At 40.2% G+C, this 23167-nt stretch overlaps 1 protein-coding gene across 1 annotated transcript; it reads right to left on the minus strand.

Moving 5' to 3' along the window:
• Positions 1 to 408: 408 nt before the first annotated feature.
• On the minus strand, positions 409 to 11710 carry LOC306760119 (CLOCK-interacting pacemaker-like). Its single transcript, XM_079245910.1, has 4 exons — positions 11517 to 11710; positions 9762 to 9972; positions 4604 to 4794; positions 409 to 3620 (listed from the first exon to the last, which is right to left on the minus strand). The coding sequence occupies exons 2-4, from the start codon at positions 9934 to 9936 to the stop codon at positions 2619 to 2621; spliced, it is 1368 nt and encodes a 455-aa protein (XP_079102036.1). The 5' UTR covers positions 9937 to 9972; positions 11517 to 11710; the 3' UTR covers positions 409 to 2618.
• Positions 11711 to 23167: the final 11457 nt, after the last annotated feature.

Here is a 23167-nt window from a genome sequence, read left to right on the forward strand (position 1 = left end):
CTCAAAGCTGTACTTAGGGTGCTTCCTATGGTTATAGCATTTTTCCAGACACAATAAAAACAGCCATTGTTAATTAAACATTGTTATTTATTATCTGTGCATCCTGATTTTCCAAATCGTTTGGCCAAAACTTAAGATTTTTTGTAGAAAATAAAAAAGAAATCAGAAACAAATTCATTGGTTTATACTTTTCTGGGGTCATAAATGCAAAATCCAAATCTGACCTGCTAAAACACTTCAGCTTGCAAAGTAGCAACTGCGTATAATAATTCTGGATGGTGTAAAATAAATATAAAACTACACCTTGATAATCAATTTTAAAAGACACTGCACAAAAAACAAGATTTTTCATAAATTGCTTTATTTAAATAGCTTTAAATCATGAAAAATACATTGTATAAACCACTTAAATGTCACATATGTGCATGTCTGGCACTGCTGTTGTCTGTATGCATGTAAAAGCACAAAGGATCACAAGAATCACCTGATACACTCAACAAAGCCCACTTTGTCAACATTCTGAAAAACTGTCAAAATTTCAATCATGCAATTGAAAGCTTGTTTCACAGAAGAACTTAAAACTAAACAAGAAACCTGATGGGGAAAAAAAAACACAAAGAAATCAAGACTATGCTTGAGATTATTGTTACAATAATGTGGCTCCAATGAATGACGTGTGACTGAAATGCTTAAATTATATTTGTACGATATGTGATCAATACAAAAATGTCAAGTGAAACATCTTAAAAGGTTCATTGGGAAGTATCTGAATGAAAATCCAAATATCCAGTGTAGTGCAGCTTATGAAGGCACAAGAAGAATCTAACTCTGCACTGCCGGTTGTACGGATTCCCACCTGTGCCATCATGAAGGGAGTCTTTCATTTTAGCTGCGTATTCTGAAGGCACTGATAAGATGGTGGGAACTGCTGACTCTTGCAGGCTATAGAAAACAATCTATATCAACGATTTATAAAGCTTTTTCTAGCGGATGGTTGTTCTGACATTCTAGCAAAACAAAAAAAAACTTCTACTTGAGTTGACAGTGGACCCTAAGGATTGAATTTCACAAGAATATATTAATATGGACAAGCTTTCACATGTATGTAAATGATTGATACATTTCCAACGATCTGAAGAGATATTTTGCGTCACCACTTAGACACGTAGTCTATATAATCGGCAATAAACCATAAAAGTTATTCACATTAATAATGACTACTTGATGTTCACTTTTGAAAATGACTTTTGAAAGCATTCACCACCCTGGGATTCTCAGGTTGGTTCTTTACAAACCTGCTAAAATGAGACATAAAATAATAATGCATGAATATGTATTCATGACCAATTGCCTATTTATATAAATAGTTAACTCATGTCAACCTGTGTGCAAAATAAGTTTCTATTAACTCTACAGCCACATTTACATTACTGTTGCAAAGAAAGCAAGTGATTGCATGCCATCTGCTCCATAAGTTAGTTAACAGGACATGATTTAAGCTTCTTTAGAAGCAGGAACCAGGGTTCATTCTCTTAAAATTATGGGGAGAAATGGGTAGGAGTGGGTCAGAGTGGAAGGTTGAGGTTTTCTGTGGGTTGAGTTGAAAAAACTGTCTGTTTAACATTTTTTGTCAGATAATAAACTTGGCGTTTCTTTTAAAAATCATCTGAATAAACTAGGATTAATACAAAGTATCTGTTGAGAAAATAATCAGTCTTAATAAATAAGTAATGCAACATGTGTTGTTGTAGAACTTTACTCATTTTTTGTTGCTGAATTGCTCATCACCATCCAGCCAAAACAGCTTTTCTGTGTACCTACCATTTCTATCCCTTTCCTGGTACATACCACATTGGGTCAAATGTAGCTTCTTGTAGCCTAACTGGCTACCAAACTTTCTTACCCAAATTTGTTTACAATAACATGGCATATAGTGGGGTAGGTTTTCAAACAACGTTCAAGTGCCATGCATACTCTGGTTCAAAGACAACTCTTTGAGCCATTTTATATCTAACTTTAATATAAATGTACCTGGTCAGGGTTGGAGATGTGGAAAAGTATTATGTTTGCTATAGAGGACAAAAAAAGAACATTAATTTATACAAACAACATCTTCCATTTCACCCTGAGAATACCATCCTCATTGTAAAGCATGGTAGTGGAAGCATCATGTCGCTGGGATGCTTTTCGGTTGGATGGGTCTCAGAAATTAATCAGTACAGTGGAAAGGTGGATGGTGCTCAATACAGGCAGATTCTTGTGAAGGAAACAACTCTTGTTTAAGTCCATAGAACTGAAGCTGGAACAGCAGGGTTACTTTTCAGTGGCAAAATAACTATTCACACTGCTAAGGCAACACTGAAATGTCTAAAAAATACCTCCCATATACCAACAAGAACCATCCAGTTTGAAACTGCTGAAGCAGCTCTGACTTGAAGAAAGAGCATCACTATCAGTGGTTATGTGTTCCAGATCAAAGCATACAATCATACACAAAATCTATTTTAATTTCAGGTTATGAGGCAACACAACTTGAAACGTGCCAAAGAAGATGAATACTCTGCAAAGCACTGTAGCCATGACTACTTCCTCAGCCTTCAAAGCCAGTGCTGATTGTGTTAATCTGTAGAACTATCAGGAGACATAAAGGGTCCTTTGTGTGAGGATTCATCACTGGCCTCAAGCTTCTTGCTTTGTTTTGTATGACACCGCTCCAGCATGGAGGTAAGAAGGCAAGATGGTGGCATCTGTAAGCTCTCAGCCACTTGTGGTCTGTTCATCACACCTTTGGGAATACTTTCTTGTTGACTTGTAAAATCTAGATGCGATGGATCCTGTAATTTCTGCTGGATTTTGAGGTTGGGATAATTGCCAGACTCAGCCATGACCTGATGGAGATGTTCCCAAGCTGGGATGCCGTTCAGGCTGAGGGTGGGGTTGCTGGTGGCCTGGCAGAGCAGTTCAGTGTGCTGGCGTAGCTGGGATATGTCCTGTTCTGTCGCCTTGCTCTGGCGCAGCAGTTCCTTTGTGCGCAACGTAATGTCCAAAAGATCAGACTGTTTGAGGATTTCCACTGTGTTCAGGAAACGGCGATGGCGAGTACTTGTGCTTACATTTTTATTAATTCTATTGGTTGTAGGGAAGGAGGAAGGGGTGTGAGCTGACATTAACTTGGATCCCAGGACTGAGGAAGTGATAATGGGAGTGGTATGACTGGTTGATGATGAACACAACAGGCCAGAGTATGAGATTTTCAGATTAAGCTGTTTAGGAAGGTGCTGCTCAGATACACCTCTGGTTGCAGGGGTTTCATCATTCTTGTGTTCTGTACACATCCTTTTGCTCAGATTCTGGTATTCCTGGTGTGAGGAAGATTTATCAGGTGGCTTCTTACTCGGATGGGGTGCAATGGAAGGGTAGGTTTTAAGAATGGACTGGTAGGTACCATTTGTTTTCTTTCCAGTCATGTTAGATGTTAGGGATGAGGGCTTGTGGAGCTCGATGGTGGCTGGCAAAAACCTACGTTGCTCACTAAGGATCACATGTGGTGAACTGGAATGGTTGCTTACCCTGACACCATCTGTCCAGAGCAGCTGACCTCTTTTTTGGATAATGGCTTCCTGGTGGAAGGATGAAGAAGAAAGCAGCCATGACACACAAAGGAAATACATCTCAATGGAAGCAGAAAAACACAGAAACACTGTCCTTGCATACAGTCAGGTCTATATATATTTGGACACTGATACAAGTTTTATTTTAGCTGGTTACCAAAACATATTCAAGATTCAGTTATTTAATCAACATGAGCTTAAAAGTGCAGACTCTCAGCTTTAATTTGAGGGTATTTGGTCCCCCCCCCCTTCCCCAAGGGACCAAATGTAATTGGTCAGGTAACTCTAAAAAGGTATATAATGGACTGTTTTAATGCATCCATCATCAAACAAGCAGCTAAAAGGCCTGGACTTGATTCCAGGTGTGCTATTGTTTCTGTGAAACCAAAAACAGCTCTCAGTGGACGTGAAACAGACCCTTATTAGGCTGGAAAAAGAAATCCATTAGAGAGATAGTAGAAATGTCAAGAGTGACTAAATGAAGAGTTTGATACATTATGAGAGAAAAAAGAGAGTACACTGATAAGCGTGGAAACTTCAAAATGCCTGGATGTCCATGGAGGAGAATAGAAATTATGAAAACACCTTCACAACATTCCCCGCGTGAAGAACACTCTTCAGAAGGAGGTGTATCAATATGCAAATCTTCAGTACGCATAAGACTTTGTGAGGGTAATTACAGAAAGTACAGAAATTATCACTTTATTTACAGTAATTCTGAGCCTGTGAAAGGAAAGGGTATAAAAGTGGCTGCAATTCTTAAATGCATTATAAAACATTTTTGTTCAACCATGTGACTTAAACCTGAAAGTCTGTACTTTGATTACATCTCAGTTGCTTTATTTCAAATCCAATGTGGCGTACGGAACCCAAATCATGGAAATCATGTTATTGTCCAGATATTTCAGGCTTAATTGTGTGTTTCACTGAGAATAAAATGAGCCTTGGTTATCCTAATTTTCACCTTGGAGTATAAAACTACACCCCTTTACCTTTTTAAGTGTCATGTCCTTGATGATATAGATGGGTGGGTGGTTAACTTGGACAGGCATCATGGCTGGATTCTTCAGCCCAGGTTCTTTGTTTTGGCTTAATTGTGAAGGCTGAACAGCTTCCCTGGCTCTAAACTGGCCTGCGTTGGTCGGCTGGTCATCGACATCTGTATATTGCCAGTCTGAACTATCTGCAGAGAAGTTGGAGCACAAAGATCAGAGAAACACAGTTCATTGTGCCTTATCATAACAAGACATTGTGCTGGTCAGCAGCACAGGGGCGCCACAAAGGACAGTGCTCTCACCTTTTCTTGTCACATTGTACAGGTCACACTTTATTACTAGTCTGAATTTTGTCATGCACAGAAATACTCTGATAACTCTGCAAAAAAATATTTAATTAAAATGTATGCATATTCATATTTTTTCCTTTTACTACCAGTAAGGAAAATTCAAGTCATTTTAGTGTGTACAAGTACATCTCAGAAAATTAGATTATTTAAAAAAAAGTTCAATATTTTTGGTCACTCATTTCAGAAAGTGTAACCCACATTTCATATAGATTCATTACACCTAAAGTGAAACATTACAAATATTTCTTTCTTGAAATTTTGATAATTGTAGTTTATAGATAATGAAAACCCAAAATGCAGTCAAAAACTTCAATCTTAGAAAGTCATGGTGTCACACCATAATCAACTAATTACCTCAAAATACCTGCAAAGGTATCCTAAACCTTTAAATAGTCTTTCAGTCTGAGTCAGATGGCTACACAATCATGGGGAAGACTGCTGACCTGACAGATGTCCAGAAGACGATCATTGACCCTCCACAAGGAGGAAAAGCCATAAAAGGTCATTTCTAAAGAAGCTGCTTGTTCACAGAGAGCTGGATCCAAGCATATTAATGGAAAGTTGAGTGGAAGGAAAAGGTGCACCAGCAAAAGGCAGAACTGCAGTCTGGAGAGGAATGTCAAGCAACATCCATTCAAGAATTTGGGGAGCTTCACAAGGAGTGGACTGAAACTGGATTCAGTGCATCATGAACCACTACACACAGATGAATCCTAGACATGAGCTACAAATGTCACATTCCTCGTGTCAAGCCACTCCTGAACCAGAGACAACGACAGAAGCGTCTCACCTGGGTAAGGAGAAAAAAGACTGGACTGTTTCTCAGATGAAGGCAAATTTTGCATTTCATTTGGAAACCAAGGTCCCAGAGTCTGGAGGAAGAGTGGAGAGGCACAGAATCCATGTTGCTGGAGGTCCAGTGTGAAGTTTCCAGTCAGTGATGATTTGGGGATCCATGTCATCTGCTGGTGTTGGTCCACTGTGTTTTCTGAAGTGCACAGTCAACACAGCCATATACCAGGACATTTTAGAGCTCTTCATGCTTCCCTCCGATGAAAAGCTTCATGTAGGTGCCGATTTTTTTTTTCTTCCCATCAGGACTTGGCTCCTGCCTACACTGTCAAAGATACCAAAAGCTGGTTCAATGACCATGGTGTTACTGTGCTTGATTGGCCAACAAACTCACCTGATCTGAACCCCACAGAGAGTCTGTGGGGTATTACCAAGAACAAGATGAGAGACACCAGACCCAACTATGTAGATGACCTGAAGGCTGCTATCAAAACAACTTGGTCTTCCATTACACCTGAGCAGTGCTGGACGCTGATCGCTTCCATTGCCACGCCACATTGATGCAGCAATTCATGCAAAAAGAGGCCCAACCAAGTACTGAGGTCATGGAAATGAACATACTTTTCAGAAGCCTAACATTTCTGTTTAAAATATCCTTTTTTTCCCCATTGAACTTATGTAATATTCTAATTATCTCAGACACTGCATTTTGGGTTTTCATTATCTATAAGCCACAATCAAAATTTCAAGAAACAAATGTTTGAAATGCTTCACTCTATTTGTGGTCTTTTTTTTTTTTTTTTTTAAATCATCGTCATTTGAAAATGAGAATGTATAAAAGTATGAATCGAGATTGCGATTTTTTAACGATTAATTGTGCACTAACTAGCTCTAATAAATACTTGTCTAATGAATCACAGTGATAGTACTGTTTATTCTCAGACTTACGGAAATAAAACACTTCAGCTGTTAAGATAAATTTGCTACGTTTCAATCTTATTCAGTACTACAAAATTAGAATTGAAAAATACTTCAAAGATAAAAAGGTAGTGGAGTTAAAAACACGGCTGTTGTACTTCAACTTTCCAAACAGTTTCTGCATGATGGATCTGTCAGAGACAGCTTTTATAAACAGTTTTCAATTATATGTTGAAATCAATCAAATAAAACTTTATTTATATAATCACTTTTTGTACAAAAAATGCTCACGTGGGCAATGACAGTGAGACCTGGAGGGGAGTGATTGGGAGGCATGGTCCCCCTCCTCTGAACCCAAATGGTGTTTTGTTATTGGACTTCTGTGCTCGTCATGGAGTGTCCATAACGAACACCATGTTCCAACATAAGAGTGTCCATATGTACACCTGGCATCAGGATTCCCTGGGCCGCAGTTCGATGATCGATTTTGTAGTCGTATCGTCGGACCTGCGGCCACATGCCTTGGACACTCGGGTGAAGAGGGGGGCGGAGCTGTCAACTGATCACCACCTGGTGGTGAGTTGGCTCAGGTGGTGGGGGAGGAGGCTGGTCAGATCTGGCAGACCCAAACGTGTTGTGAGGGTCTGCTGGGAACGCCTGGCTGAGTCCCCCGTCAGAGCGAGCTTCAACTCCCACCTTCAGCAGAGCTTCAACCATGTCCCGAGTGAGGCGGGGGACATTGAGTCCGAATGGGCTGTGTTCCGTGCCTCTATTGCTGAGGCGGCCGGCCGGAGCTGTGGCTGTAAGGTCGTTGGTGCCTGTCGTGGCGGTAATCCCAGGACTTGTTGGTGGACACCAACAGTGAGGGATGCCGTCAAGCTGAAGAAGGAGTCCTATCGGGTCTTCTTGGCCTGTGGGACTCTGGAGGCAGCTGATGGGTACCGGCGGGCTAAGCGGCATGCGGCTTCGGCTGTTGCCGAGGCAAAAACTCGGGCATGGGAGGAGTTCGGCGAGGCCATGGAGAAAGACTTCCGGACGGCTTCGAGGAGATTCTGGTCCACCATCCGGCGGCTCAGGAGGGGGAAGCAGTGCTCCATCAATACTGTGTACAGTGGAGATGGGGAGCTGCTGACCTCAACTCGGGACGTAGTGGGTCGGTGGAAGGAATACTTCGAAGACCTCCTCAATCCTACCAACACGTCTTCCCATGAGGGAGCAGAGCTGGTGGACTCAGGGGTGGACTCTCCTATCTTTGGGGCTGAAGTCGCTGAGGTGGTCAAAAAGCTCCTTGGCGGCAAGGCCCCGGGGGTGGATGAGATCCGCCCGGAGTTCCTTAAGGCTCTGGATGCTGTGGGGCTGTCCTGGCTGACACGCCTCTGCAGCATTGCGTGGACATCAGGGGCAGTACCGCTGGATTGGCAGACTGGGGTGGTGGTCCCCCTTTTTAAGAAGGGGGACCGGAGGGTGTGTTCCAATTACAGGGGAATCACACTCCTCAGCCTCCCTGGTAAGGTCTATTCAGGGGTCCTGGAGAGGAGGGTCCGCCGGATAGTTGAATCCCGGATTGAGGAGGAGCATTGTGGTTTTCGTCCTGGTCGCGGAACAGTGGACCAGCTCTATACCCTCTTTGGGGTCCTGGAGGGGGCATGGGAGTTTGCCCAACCAGTCTACATGTGTGGACCTGGAGAAGGCATTCGACCGTGTCCCCCGGGGGCTCCTGTGGGGGGTACTCCGGGAGTATGGGGTACCGGACCCCCTTGTAAGGGCTGTCCGGTCCCTGTACGACAGGTGTCAGAGCTTGGTCCGCATTGCCGGTAGTAAGTTGGATTCGTTTCCGGTGAGGGTTGGACTCCGCCAAGGCTGCCCTTTATCACCGATTCTGTTCATAACTTATATGGACAGAATTTCTAGGCGCAGCCGAGGTGTTGAGGGGATCCGACTTGGTGGCCTCAGGATTGGGTCCCTGCTTTTTGCGGATGACGTGGTCCTGTTGGCTTCATCTGGTCGTGATCTCCAGCTCTCGCTTGAGCGATTCGCGGCCGAGTGTGAAGCGGCTGGGATGAGAATCAGCACCTCCAAATCTGAGACCATGGTCCTAAGCCGGAATAGGGTGGATTGCCCTCTCCGGGTCGGGAGTCAGGTCCTGCCTCAAGTGGAGGAGTTTAAATATCTCGGGGTCTTGTTCACGAGTGAGGGAAGGATGGAGCGCGAGATCGACAGACGGATCGGTGCGGCGTCTGCAGTAATGCGGGCTCTGCGCCGGTCTGTCGTGGTGAAGAATGAGCTGAGCCAGAAGGCGAAGCTCTCGATTTACCAGTCGATCTACGTTCCTACCCTCACCTATGGTCATGAGCTGTGGGTCGTGACCGAAAGAACGAGATCTCGTATACAGGTGGCTGAAATGGGTTTCCTCCGCAGGGTGGCCGGGCTCACCCTTAGAGATAGGGTGAGGAGCTCGGTCATCCGGGCGGGGCTCAGAGTAGAGCCACTGCTCCTCCGCATCGAGAGGAACCAGTTGAGGTGGCTCGGGCATCTGGTCAGGATGCCTCCTGGACGCCTCCCTGGTGAGGTGCTCCAGGCACGTCCCTCTGGGAGGAGACCCCGGGGAAGGCCCAGGACACGCTGGAGGGATTATATCTCTCGGCTGGCCTGGGAACGCCTCGGGATCCCCCCCGCAGAGTTGGCAAATGTGGCTGGGGAGAGGGAAGTCTGGGCTTCCCTGCTTAGGCTGCTGCCCCCGCAACCCGACTCGGATAAGCGGCAGAAGATGGATGGATGGATGGACTTTTTGTACAAGTGCATTTCAAAGTGTTTTACAACATAATCACAATTTCACTTTGAGTTTTGTGTACTTACTGGCCTGATTTCATATTTTGTCAAGCTGACGGAAACCTGAATTTCTCTTGAGACATTCATAAAGTATCTATCTATCTATCTATCTATCTATCTATCTATTCCAAGAAAACCTAATATTTTTATGTACCATTAAAATTTTACAAATGCATTAACTTTCCATACGATGTGTGTAGATTGAATGAGCCATAAGTTATTTTATTATTATGATTTATATGCTTGCTATGGACATTTCAACTCACCAGAATAACCAGAGTCTTTTTCTGAGCTGCAGCTGGAGCCTCTTCTGTTGGAGTTGTCAGCATCTTTAGTGTCACGAATTGCCATCAAAATTGTGCTGTTGCTCTTATCTTTAGCTTTCTTGCTGGATGGAGGGCAGGGACTGTGCTCATTTAAGCAAGGCTGTTCCTTTGGCATGGTGGTCTGTAATGGTGTCTGGTATTTAGACTGCCTCTAAAAGAAAGAAAAATGTCACCTCAGAACTGGCCTTGAGACTTAGTAGCAGCAGAATGGTGTTACATTACCCATTGCAGCCAGGGACACAACGGTATGCTTAGTGGGTGTAGAAAAATATACCGGAAATATCTACACACATCACATACATAAGCAAGATCTTTACACTTAAAAGCGAGAAGGAGAAAGAGACATAGTGCAATTTAGATGTTTTGGAAAGAAATTAATCACATAACTGAATAGATACATTTGTATTTATGTAAATCTCTCTGTCAGTAGATAGCATAAATAACATCACTGTGTTCTCCTTATCCAGTATCATTTCACACCCTCTTCTCTACTGTATCTTTTGTAAACCCTGTAATTCACCTGAATCCTTGTTAGTTACTGCAGTTGATTACACAACAGCCTTTATTACTTCTGTGGCACCGCCAGTGCATATTTTCTCTTCTTCCATCAAATCCACAAAAGCACATGCTCAAAGTTGCCTTAAAGGTTGTAACCGTGGCAACTTGCAAATGCTGACCACATACTTACCTATTAATAACTTACACACAGTTGTTACATTAACTGGATCTATATGGACACATCAGTGATACTGTGGAGTTCAGTTTTGATACAACAAAAAGCAAAACAGTGTGAACCCCACAGTCACACACTGTTAGCACAACAACCTGACCTTTGTGGTTATGCATCTGAAAAGTCGGATTTCAGAAAGTCCCTAAATGTACATTAATGTCTTGGTACATTTTAAGCTTCTGACATATCCAAAGTAAGAAATATACAAATGTCCCCTTCCCTTCTGCTTGTATGCACATGTACATGTGCAACAGCAACATATTTAAACAGTTATATAAACAGTTGTGTTTTTCTGATTCAATTCCACATTAGCATCTAATCTCTGACACAAATAAAATACAGAAATTCAGGTAAACACACAAGACAGCACATTCAGGCATTTACAAGGTTGTAAGAACGTCTTCTCTACTGGGACTGGAGTAAAACAATTTGTGCCTAATTTTTCTCCACCATGCAGCTGTATGACCACCATCAGTTGTTTTTTATCTCCAGGTTTTTGTTTGTTTTTTTTTTTTTTTTAAAGTTGTGTAGCAGCTTAAAGTGAAATCTCTCCTTCAACTTTGCCATTTAAAGTTTACAGTATCGCCTAAGAACTTTAAGAAATGTTGAACTCACTTTCACTTATTCAACCTAGGCGATATTTCCAGAGTCGGTGGCTCCGTGAATGCAGCACAGCTCTGTAACAGCTTGCCAGCCCCCCCCACCTCCCGATCTTATGTAACACTGACATACCCAACCCTCTCTGACACTTTCTCTCGCACTGGTTTTACAGTTACTAAGTATAAACTGACAACAGTGGTGAAAATTTACCCATTTTGCCTTTATCATTAGAAGATGTTAATGCGAAAGACTGAAAAAAGTTATGAAAGAATGGCAATGCTGATGGAAACTCTACTGTATGGCAATATCAGATCTTTTCCAAAGCCAACAGATCATAGCGATCGTGTTTAATGTAGAAAACTTACCTCCAATGTAAAACTGTGGATCACATGCAGTTATCGGGTATGTGTCTCTCCAGCCCAATTTTAGACCATTGTCAAAGGTTTTGGTGAGCCATCAGAGCCATGTTGCATCTGAAAATGTCCTCAGCTGAAGCAAAACATGATTTCTTCTCTCTTTATCAAATACACCGAAAGATAAAACTACCGTGGAATTGGGTTGAGATTTGGCAAGATTTGTCATCAAAATCACCAAATTAAGAACTACATCCGGTTTTATTCAAAGTAAAAATACGCTTAAAAAGAAATAATTACAGAAACGCGGACGTGCACATTGAAAATTAACCCATTCTGCAAACATTTATGCAATTTATTATCACTGTTTGTTTAACTAAGTATATATTGAACCACATACTTTCCAACAGCGTCCATTGCTTCATTTCTGTTGTGAAATATTATAGTTATTGCTGCTAACTTGACGTCGCCGTTTGACTTGACGTTGAAAGAAGCTGAGCGTGGTATCGACGTGTTATGTCATTAGAGCATAGACTGTAGAAGAGCGTGCATGTAAAAAGGACTAACAAAAGGAGGAAGCTGCCGGGCTGAGGACAGCGTTAGACCTTCTTTTGTGTCCCTCTGTTTAACCTTAAATAAACCCACACCCGTCTGTTGAACCACCTTCTTTGTCCGACAACAAAAAAAAAAAAAACGCTGTCTCCCCGAGTTCAGCACTGATTGGTTCACGAAACCACCACGGAAGCCAATCGGATGTTAATGCACGTGTTGCAGTGACAGACACACACACACACACACACACACAGTGGGTCAGTATCATTTATTGCCCGGGCAACTGTACGGCTAGGTGAGTGGGCGGAGTTTAGACTCCTTACCTGGACATCAAATAGAAACCCCGCGCTGATCCGACCAGAGGCGGAGCCAGGAAATGTCCAGAGGGGTGGCCAGGATAGATTTGTGATCATTTTTGGGGTGGCGTGTGTCTTATTTCATCACGATGCAGTGTTTAAAGCAAAATCCAGCCGCAACATCTCAGAGGAAAAAGTTGTGACATGCAGTTTCTCAGCTTCTGGATGAGGGTGGGCAGCAACGGTTCTAGAAATATGCAGAATAAATGTCACTAAGCTATCAAAATAGTGAGAAATGCAGAAAGTAAGGGGCTGTCATGTTTGAACATGGGGAAGCAGTTGCGAAGGGACCTGCCCAACAGCCCACAATGGTTCAACTGGTACACCAGGAACATGAATCCACCACCTCTGTAACCACAAGGCTGTAATGCTCCAAATTTTTAGATTCTACAGAGCTTAACCTTGCAACACCAAAAAATTTGGAAAGCAGATAGTGGTGGAAGATTCATTGAAATTTGGTGTATCTTCACATTTGCACAGATAAAGTAAAAAGAAGAAGCATTATACAAATGAAGTACAATTTACAGACAACTTTACTGATTATACTACTCTGCTAAGACGTGATACAGTTTAGTTTATGGTGATTAGCAGCATTATGAAATCATTCTCTGTTATCACCAGAAATACATAGACAGATGCCTCATTTATTAGGGTCCGAGCCATACAGAGTATGGCAGGGCCCTATTGTAATTGAAATGTTTATTCGATATTTTATTTTTATCATTATCTGCTCAATCCATACACCCAAATATAACACACACAGACTCCCCTCTGACATTACAGCCCACCTTTAATTATCAGCAGAGGTGATTCTAGATATTCCTGGGGCCATCAGGCAACATTTCACAGGGGCCTCTTCTTCCAAACAGCATTCATCACCCTTTTATTAGGACATTTTATATTAATACCAAGAACATTTCAATAAAATCTTTATGGCTTTGTTGCTTATGCATGACATTACTCAATTGAAGTTTTGGATTTTCTGTGGCGGCTTCTATTTTTCTACTTGTTTTTTTATGTTTTGTATTTTCATTTAATTTTAAAGGCTAAATATGATTTAATATGATTCTCATCCAGAATATTAAACTAAGAGACGAGGCGTGCATTCTGACTCCTTATGATTACATGAACAAAAATAGAGGACATGAATAAACAAATCAAGTTTATCAAACATAAAGCTGACTGGAAATATTTAAAATATAACCATTTTAATTTATAAACTTTTGGAGTTCATCATCTAAATTTTTTGCCAACAAATTCTAACATAACATTATTATCTTGACAGATTAACAAAATACAGCTTTCATTTTCTGATGAAAATAAAAGTTCTATTCAAGTTCTCTAATACAAGTTATATAACTAATACTAAGCCGCATTGCATCCTAAAGACAGATGGAGCTGCTTTAAACTCAGTAAGCCTCAAGTTTAACTGCACTACTTACCACTTCATCTCTTTTATTTCTGTCTGCATGTTTTTCTTAGTTTTTTTCTTTTTTCTTTGTTGCAGACGGAAAGCTGCATTATAATAAATTTGCTCTCTCTTGTTTGTTCATATCTGTAAGGAGCGTCTGAGGTGGAGGAGGGACCATTTCGGTGGTTCTGTTTCGTCCACTGGAGTTTACACTGCAAACTCTCTGTGACTGCTCTGTAGTGTTGGTTGAAGTCTGCTGGCACTCGGGGGTCCGAGCAATTGCCTGGCATGCCTGTTGAAGAGCGGTACCTCTGATTATGTGGTTGGATCTCTGTCGCTCTGTCAATCTCTAACTGTGCCAGTACCTGTAGACACGATTTGTTTCACAGTTAAGTGTCTGGAAGCGCCGTCGCTGCATGAGGGAAAAAGTTGTGAATGCGATGCTGTGGGTGGCCAATAGGATCGTTTTAGCAAGAGTGGCCATGGCCACCCCACCCCTCTGCCATTGCATCTGACGGCTTGTTTGGTGAGAACTCCCCTTTAAACAGACGTGGAATGAACAAACAATAAGAAAAAAGTCAGAATGAGTTTGGAGATAAACTTAGAAAATGTCCCAACTTGATCATGTTGACTGTCACCTTTATTTTAGTTCAGTAATACTGAAAAATTTCGTTAAATTAACAAAATATTAAAATAAATCCTTAACCAACTTCTTCTGTGTATAACTTGATCGTTCAAAATATACACTGCTTCAGACACTAAAGTTATGTCCCAATCCAATTGCTTTTTACTGGTTGTTCTTGTTCATTTTAGTACTTCACAGAATAAAACAAAATGATCACTTCATGTCTCTTTTGTTTTAGCAAAACCTCTTTACGTTGGCAAAAACTCTTTCCTTTGCATTTTATCACCTCTCCCTTGTAATTTCAAAGCTGTTTGAAAAGAAGTGAACCCCATGGTAAAAAGAATGAGAAATGTCCACAAATATTTGTGGGTTCGTGATTAAAATTAAAAGACCAAACAGGTATAAGTACAAAAAAAAAAAAAAAAAAAAAATCAGCAAAGTTTTTCTTGCAACCAAAGCACTGGAAGGTGCCAGGTAGCCTACCTGCGTCTACCGTACAGGTTTAGAGAGAAAAAAAAAAATCCTTTTTAATTCTGATTATATATAATCTTTTTAATTCTGATTCTGATTATATATATATATATATAAATAAAGAAGGGACCCACTTTATGTCAAAAATGATTTATGACCCCCTGTCATCCAATGAGAAGCTGCCACGTCACAAGTGGGCGTGGCTTAACGATCCGGAAGCCCCTCCCCTTTGTGATCCAATGAGAAGCTGCCACGTCACAAGTGGGCGTGGCTTAACGATCCGGAAGCCCCTCCCCTTTGTGATCCAATGAGAAGCTGCCACGTCACAAGTGGGCGTGGCTTAACGATCCGGAAGCCCCTCCCCTTTGTGATCCAATGAGAAGCTGCCACGTCACGAGTGGGCGTATCTTAATGAACCGGAAGTCCCGCCCCCTCAGTGATCCAATCAGCGTGTGCCACGTCATAAGTGGGCGTATCTTAATGAACCGGAAGTCCCTCCCCCTCTGTGACCCAATCAGCGTGTGCCACGTCATAAGTGGGCGTAACTTGGGTGAGGGGCGGTCCCTGGACCACGTGATGTCCGGAAGTGACGTATGTCCGTACGTCATCTCCCTCCTCCCAGGCGTGGCTCTAAAAGTGACGTCATCCGTGTGCGTTCCCTGGACCACGTGATGTCCGGAAGTGACGTATGTCCGTACGTCATTTCCCTCCTCCCAGGCGTGGCTCTGAAGTGACGTCATCCGTGGGCGGTCCCTGGACCATGTGATGTCCGGAAATGACGTATGTCCGTACGTCATACCTGGGCGGCATGTCCGGACATGTCTTCTGGACGTACGGCATGCCTGGACGGTGTGCCTGGACATGCCCGGACATGTCTTCTGGACGTACGTCATGCCTGGGCGGTGTGCCTGGACATGTTAGGGGCATGTCCGAACGAGTCTAGAGGTATAAAGAGGGGTCCGGGGGGGAAAAAAAGAAGAAAATTAAAAAAAAAAACGTCTAAGAGAAAGAGTAATAAAATAAGGTAAAGAAAGTTTTGGGACAAAAAAAAATCCCTTACCTTCTCCATATGCGTGTCACTCTGATGCAATCAGTATTTCTTCAGCGATGAGACGTGGTTTTTCGCCTTTGAGTCTTTTGGGTCTACTGGAAAAGAGCAAACTTATCATGGGAAATGCAAAAAGTAGTATAAACAGAGTTTACAGGGTGGGAAGAGTGAAAAAAAGTTTTTTTGCTGGCTGCAAAATCCTCTCTGAGTCTGTTTGTATTTACACCCCCGCTCTTCTACTGGCCCGTGTGGCAAGCACCCCCTCTTGTCTGCAGCAGGCTTTTTACGACCCTCTGTTGGTGTGTTTTCAGTGACTTTCGCGTTGATAAACTATTGGAAAAAAGAAGAAGAATTAAACTATTATGATAAATGCAAAAAGAGAAGTAAAAAAATAGAAGTGTTAGCAAAAATAAAAAGTGCTAATAAATGGATGGGAAAAGAAAAAACGTTGTTTTTGCTCCTTCAGTCTGCAAAATCCTTTTTCCCCTCGGTGGTGGGACATGTGTTCTCTTGTTGGTCTGAAAGAAGAGCAAAAAAAAGCTAACTTATTATGATATTTGTAGAGTTTTAACTGATGAAACTAGTACCTTTTTTCTACACACGTCTATCTGCTGCTCATGCGTTTTGAGTCTGTTTTTTACTGAAGGAAGAGAAAAAAAGTTCCTTTAACTGTCCCTGTTTAAATCCTCTAACACCTGGGTTAACTTGCAGAGAAGTGGCAACAAGTTGTTAGCTGAGATAATACAAACAGAACATTCTTTCTGTCTCAAAGTAAGCTTTTATTGCTTAATGACCCCCCGTAGCCGGGAAAAAAGTTTTAAAAATCAGACACCTGGTCCATGTTTAAGAGAAAGGGTTTTTTAACCTATGGATGCTCATATATTTAACAGAAACGTGTGGTAAACATACATAACTTACAGAGAAGTGTCAGCAAGCTGTTAGCTGAGATAATACAAACAAAACATTCTCTCTCTCTCAAAGTGAGCTTTTATTGCTTAATGACCCCCCCTAGCCGGAAGAAAAAATGTTATGTTTAAGAGAAAAAGTTTCTTTAACCTATGGATGCTCATATATTTAACAGAAAATGTCTGGTAAATGTCGGTTAACTTACAGAGAAGTGGCAGGAAGCTGTTAGTTGAGATAATACAAACAAAACATTCTCTGTGTCAAAAATGAGTTTTTATTGCTTAATGACCCCGTAACGGTCAAGAAACCTGTCAACAACGGTTGCTTCTTGTCTGAAAGTTAAGTTAACCACACGTACTTTGGTTCAGTTGACAATGTTGGGTCAGTTTTGTCCTGCAGGTTTTGCTCTGGCCTTATTCTCAAGTACTTTGTGCCTTTGTCCGAAAGCCAACTTCAGTACATCAACTTTCCCGCCGATCTGAACGAGCTGAAAATAGTTCGCATTCCTCTAGTTGGGACAAGTGTCATCGCAGGTACTTCTCACATGGTTTCATAAAGTTATCAATTTTATACAAACTTTGTGAGGTGTTTAGTTTACCTCCATATTAATAATATTATATTAATAATATTCCATATTTTCTACTTGCAAGTCTTCTCAGCACAATGTGTGGACCTTTTAAATGTAACCTGTGGTCCTGTTCACAGAACAATGCTGACGGCCGACACGCTGCATAACAGTAGCATAGAATGACCTTGTTAGCAGACTGATGTCGTAACATTTTAACAGAGAAGTTTTTATATTAGCTAATATTAGTCACTGTGAGGCGCTTCATTCTGTTCACACAGAATTAAGGAATTAAAAAAAGAACTGTTTATGTTGTTCCAGAGAATTTGCTTCGTCAGTTGGACTTTTTAGGACAATTAACGTCTTTATCAGGCTGGGGAAGAGTCTTTCTTGTATTTTAAAAACAGATAAGAAGAAAATTAAAGAAATTTCTCAATTATCTTCTCTACTTATACCGTCTCCATTTTTGATTGTTGCTATTGGAACAAGCAAATCTTTCTGTCTCACACTGACTGAACAGCTATCAGTGATGAAACTATTAGCCTTTGGTTTACAGGTTATAACACCTGGGTTGTGGTTTGATTTCATCAGGTGTTAAGTGTGGAGCCCTCCAGGAACATTGCAATACAAACACTTTTGTACGTAATGGTATCCGCTCTCCTGTCCCTGGCTGTTGGTAAGACTTGGTTTTATCACAAAACCTGTAAATAGACACGTTATTAAGGCAGCTATCAATCATATTTAGTTTGCTTCATGTTGTAGGACTAGTTTTAGTGGCCGTCTTGTAGGTAACTATGATCAAATCAAAGATACTTTAATTAAAACCGTGTCAGTCTTATGATCCGTTCTTCTGCTGAAACATTTTAAACCTGGAATCTTTGCAAACTACTTCAGGTGAGAGGAGTTTTCCATGCTTTAGTAAAATAACTTTGCTATATATGATAGTTGGATAGAAAGTAACCTGCAGGCTTTTCTTTGTGTCGAGGATGAAAAGTACCCAAGCGGTGGTGGTGCAACTTGTTTGGCTTCAAAATATTAGATAATATTTAGGTACATGCAAAAGACTGTGGACTCATTGTTACCCACCATTAATTATTACTATTACTGGTCAAGCAGGGACAGATATGCTCCATCATAGTTTGTTCTGGTTTTTCTGTAAATGACTTGAAGTTTCTCTTGTTGTTTTATCATCATCTCCTATCAGTACTTTTACTAATTTGTCAAAAAACTGCCAAGTTTTATGTAGCCGCGCCGCGCTGTGATAACTCTGGCCTCTGAGATGAGGGATGTTCCAGCACCAGGAGATGGAGAAACTCCCGGGATGACAACGGTAAATATAGTCTCTTCCTCTCTGTATCGAGTTTGCTAATATTATTTGTGAAGTGTAGAAGTGTGATGAAAATACGACAGTCACTGTGTATCTCGGAAAAAAGAAGCCGGTGGACGGTTATGTTCAAGGATCCAACGTTCTGGACCTGCATCTTGCTTGCTCCTTAATACTGAAGTAAAAAAAAAAAAAAAAAAATCCTTTTACTCCACGTTGTGAAAGTTTAGAAAAAGCAGACGATTTTATTTGGTAACTATTTTTACTCAAATAATTAAAAAAAGAGTTAATATTTTATCCCTGTAAATTTCTGGGGTTTTTCAAAGGCTACCGAGCTGCACCTGAATTCTTACTGGGAACGACACTTTCTCAGCAGTTGCATGAGCTTTGATAAACTCTATATGCACGTACTTTCTATTCCAGCTACCTTCCAGTCGGAGCGGTGTTCCTGATTGCAGCCACGTGCTGGAGGTCAGCGACTGGGATTCCGTCAGAAAACTGGGACACTTTGCAGGAGCTGTTTGGCTCAGGTAGGTTTTACCACCAGGACCAGAATCCCACTCCTCCTGCAGCAGGACATACTATGCACACGCACCCTGGTTAAAGTTACAAGACAAGAACTCAGACATGCTCACACATTGGCTCCAATTACAATCATTTGTCAATCTAACAAGCTTTTTTTTCTCTGCGCTGTGGAAGCCGGACTATCAGAAGAAAACCTTTCATCATGTAGCAAAACAGAAATCATTTTCATGAGAGAAACATGATTCATTATGATTCATATCTACATCTGCTTTTTTTTTTGTTTTTATTCCTGGACTTCCGGATTGCTTACGACAGCTAGGGCCTGAAAAAAGTGCATTGTAGCACAAATATATCTCCATCCGCCGTGCCAAGAAGCTTGGAATTGAAAATAGTGAAGAAAAGCTGAAAGAAAGCAAGAAATTACTTCAGAAGAAAAATATAATTCCAACTCAATAAAAGTTGTTTTCACAAAGAAAATTATATTTTTACAGTGTTAAAATTTTTTGATTAACGTAAATTAGATAAACTACAAATTAGATGTATTAATTACATCTAGTAAAGTGATATAACATAAACCCCTTTTTAGCTGCACGGACAAAAGAATCCTTCATTCAATCAAGTTATGAAATGGAAATGAAGCCATATCTGTTATGCATTTTGGAGAAGATGCACTGGACTTAGACACACATTTTCCTATTTACCACAAAAAAAAGAACCTCATATCTAAATATTACAAATGTCGAGATCACAAAAAACTATTTACAAAACCAGCCAATGTGTAAACATAAGATATGAAAACATGATAAAAACAAGTGGTACTGAGTTGCATGGCGGTGGTGATGGGTGTTCCAACGCGGTGTGGTGAGAGTCAGACCCCTGGCTGGTGGTGTGGAGCCGGATCTCCTCCGGGGAAAGGCCCAGGTCACTTTCAGACATGCTTATTGGACAAAGAGAACAACATAGTTTGAATGATCCCAGACAAACTGTTAAAAAAGAAGCGTGTTTCATTTCTCAATGACAAACAAACAGGTAAGTACAAGTTTCCTCATTCTGGATTTTACAATATTGATATCAGATCTACATTTACAAACCTTAATCCGATTATAAATCTTATACTTGAAACCTAAAAATGCCGCATATAGAATTAGTTTAGCATTTCCTCTTAGTATATTTTTGTAGCTCAGAGAAAATCCAAAACGGCTTCATGTATTTTTCATCCAGGTGAGCGCTCTACTCTGCCCAACCCGACAGTTACTATCATCACAAGTAAACTGCAATAAGCAGAACCTCGCTATGCTAACTGAAACCAGACAAAAGGAAAAAATTATAACTGGTGTGTCATCTTATTGTGTAAACAATTGAAAAAATATAAAAATAAGTACACATACTTATTGGGCAGTAGACTTTGCTAAAAAAAAACATTTAAAGGGGTGTCATCAGTTAAAAAGTACGTTATGTTGATGAGAAGGACGTGAGACAGTATTCTTGTTGGATCAATGCACCTGTTATTTGTAGCATTATTGAGATAAACCGGTGCGTTTTGTAGAGAAAAATTGATGTGTTTATTGTTATTTACCACTTGATCCAGATGACGACACAGCGGTTTAAAGCGTGGCTGATTTTGTTTCGCTCCATTTTCTTAAAATGAACATAATGCAACATCTTTATTTAGTCACATAATTAAATCACATAACATACAACACATTTATTTGATACAAACATATCATTGTTGCGTAGTGACTGAAAGGTACTTTTTCCCTAAAAAGGATATTATTCATCAGTTTGGGCAACAATTTCGGCTTTGTTTCTAAATCAGTCTTAGTTGCATTATATCAACATGTATGTGCCTGAATTGCTCAACATCTTACTGGGTTTTTGAAACACAATTGCTGCTTTACAACATTTGCACTGCTGCTCAGAAATGGGAAATTAGAAGTTGAAATTGCAATATAAAAAGATGGATAAAACATTTCTCATAAACAAATTGTAATCATCAACATTTATCTATTTAGCTTCACTGGTAACACCTCAAAGATTCAAGACAGGTTTGATGCTTCGCTCCACTGAGGGGCAACATCCACCAACGGGCAGGAAGAAGCAACCGCTTCTCTAAAATGAATGAATAACTTCTTAAACGATATTACTGATCATCTTACTGTATTTGGAATATTAATTTTCAGCCAGGAAAAGTGAGCCAATTTACAAACTGGTGAGAATAGGAACTCCCAAAAAAATGTAAGTTTTAAAAGTGGATCTTGCAAACTGTACTTGGGAAGACGGGGATGTTGAGGTTGGGAATTTGGTCTTTGATGCATTTTTGTTCACATTCACCGAGCTATATAAGAAGCATTGCCCTGTTAGAAAAAACTGTCAGACTGAGGAAACATATAAGAGGGGAACCTTGGATGACCAAGAATCTACAAAAGGCCGGCAAAAAGAAAAAAAAATGTTACACAAGAAATATTTACAAATGCAAACCAATGAAAGTGAAAATATATAAGCAGTATTACAATGTTCTGACTTCTGTTATGAGAAGTAAAATGAAGGAGCACTAGAATGCATTATTTAAGAAACTTGGACTTTTATCAGTGATTTTATTCAGAAGAAGAGCAGCAACAAAGAATTTCCTATTTTTTAAACAAGTCTGGTGACACAGTGCACAATAGACGGGATAGTGCTAAAGAGTTCAACTATTATTCTGTAGGTGTTAATCACGATATGGCCAAAACAATTCCAACATGTGGTACTAATTTGAATAAGTTTACTTATACGATCAGGGATAATAAAACTTCAATCTTCTTTTGAGGGAATAATGAGAAAGATATAATAGTCTCAAAATTTAAAAATAATACCTCAACAGACATTAACTTAATTGATATGCTTATAATCAAGAAGTTATTAATGTTACTGTAAAACCTCTTACTCATAATTTCAACCTGTCCTTTCAAAAGGGTATCTTTCCAAATAATATGAAAACGACAATGGTAATACCGATATTTAAAAATGGAGACAAATATTGTCATGACAATTATAGACCAGAACTATAGACCAGACCAAAAATACTGGAAAGTTTATGTGTTAAACAACTGGCTCTTTGCAGCACGGGTTCAGGAGAAACAGAACAAGCACTTATGTGGTTATGGAGATAGAAGAAGAAAATAACAAAAGCAAATGTAAATGATAAGCATGCTGCTGATATTTTTATTGATATGCAGAAGTCGTTTGATACCATTGATCATCGTATTGACCTAATGATTTTTTTTTTGGTTGAGGAGATACTTGGAAAGCAGACAATGTGTAGACTTGTGGCGAACTTCAGGGTTCTGTAATCGGTCCAAATCTTTTCTTACTTGATAATAATGATATTTGTAATGTTACAAGTCTGTTGAACTTCATTATATTTGCAGATGATACAAACATGTACAGTTCTGGAAATAATTTACAAATTCATGGTTTTTGGAAATGGAAATTAAATGAATAAGGAGATTAAATTTAAAATACGTAACATTGAAAGTGTAAATTAGAATAAATTTTTGAGGGTAGTTACTGATTTTAAATGAATAGGTAAACTACATGTTTATTATATCAAAGGAAAGATTTCTAAGATGATAGCAATCTTGTACAAATCAAGAAATAAATGAAGCTGTAAAGCTTTATATAATATTTATTGTTCACTCAGTCTTCCTGATATATCTTACTGTGTGGAAGTCTGGACATATAAAACAACTTTAAATGCAATCATTCTTTTTACAAAAATGAGTTATAGGGATTAACAAGGCAGATGCACATAGTCATCCACTGTTTATGAAATTACATGTTTTAAAATTCAATTATTTGGTGTATTTCAAAAGAATAAAAATTTCGTGTAAAGCTAAGACAA

The sequence above is a fragment of the Telmatherina bonti genome (genome assembly GCF_933228915.1).
Source record: "Telmatherina bonti genome assembly, chromosome: 9".
Classification (NCBI taxonomy): Eukaryota; Metazoa; Chordata; class Actinopteri; order Atheriniformes; family Telmatherinidae; genus Telmatherina; species Telmatherina bonti.

Coding starts and splice junctions, on each gene's coding strand:
- LOC306760119 (XM_079245910.1), bottom strand. CDS start 9,936: ATGCCAAAGGAACAGCCTTGCTTAAATGAGCACAGTCCCTGCCCTCCA. Junction 4,795..9,761: donor AAAAGACTCTGGTTATTCTG/GTGAGTTGAAAT, acceptor ACTTCTCTGCAG/ATAGTTCAGACTGGCAATAT. Junction 3,621..4,603: donor AGGACATGACACTTAAAAAG/GTAAAGGGGTGT, acceptor TCCTTCCACCAG/GAAGCCATTATCCAAAAAAG.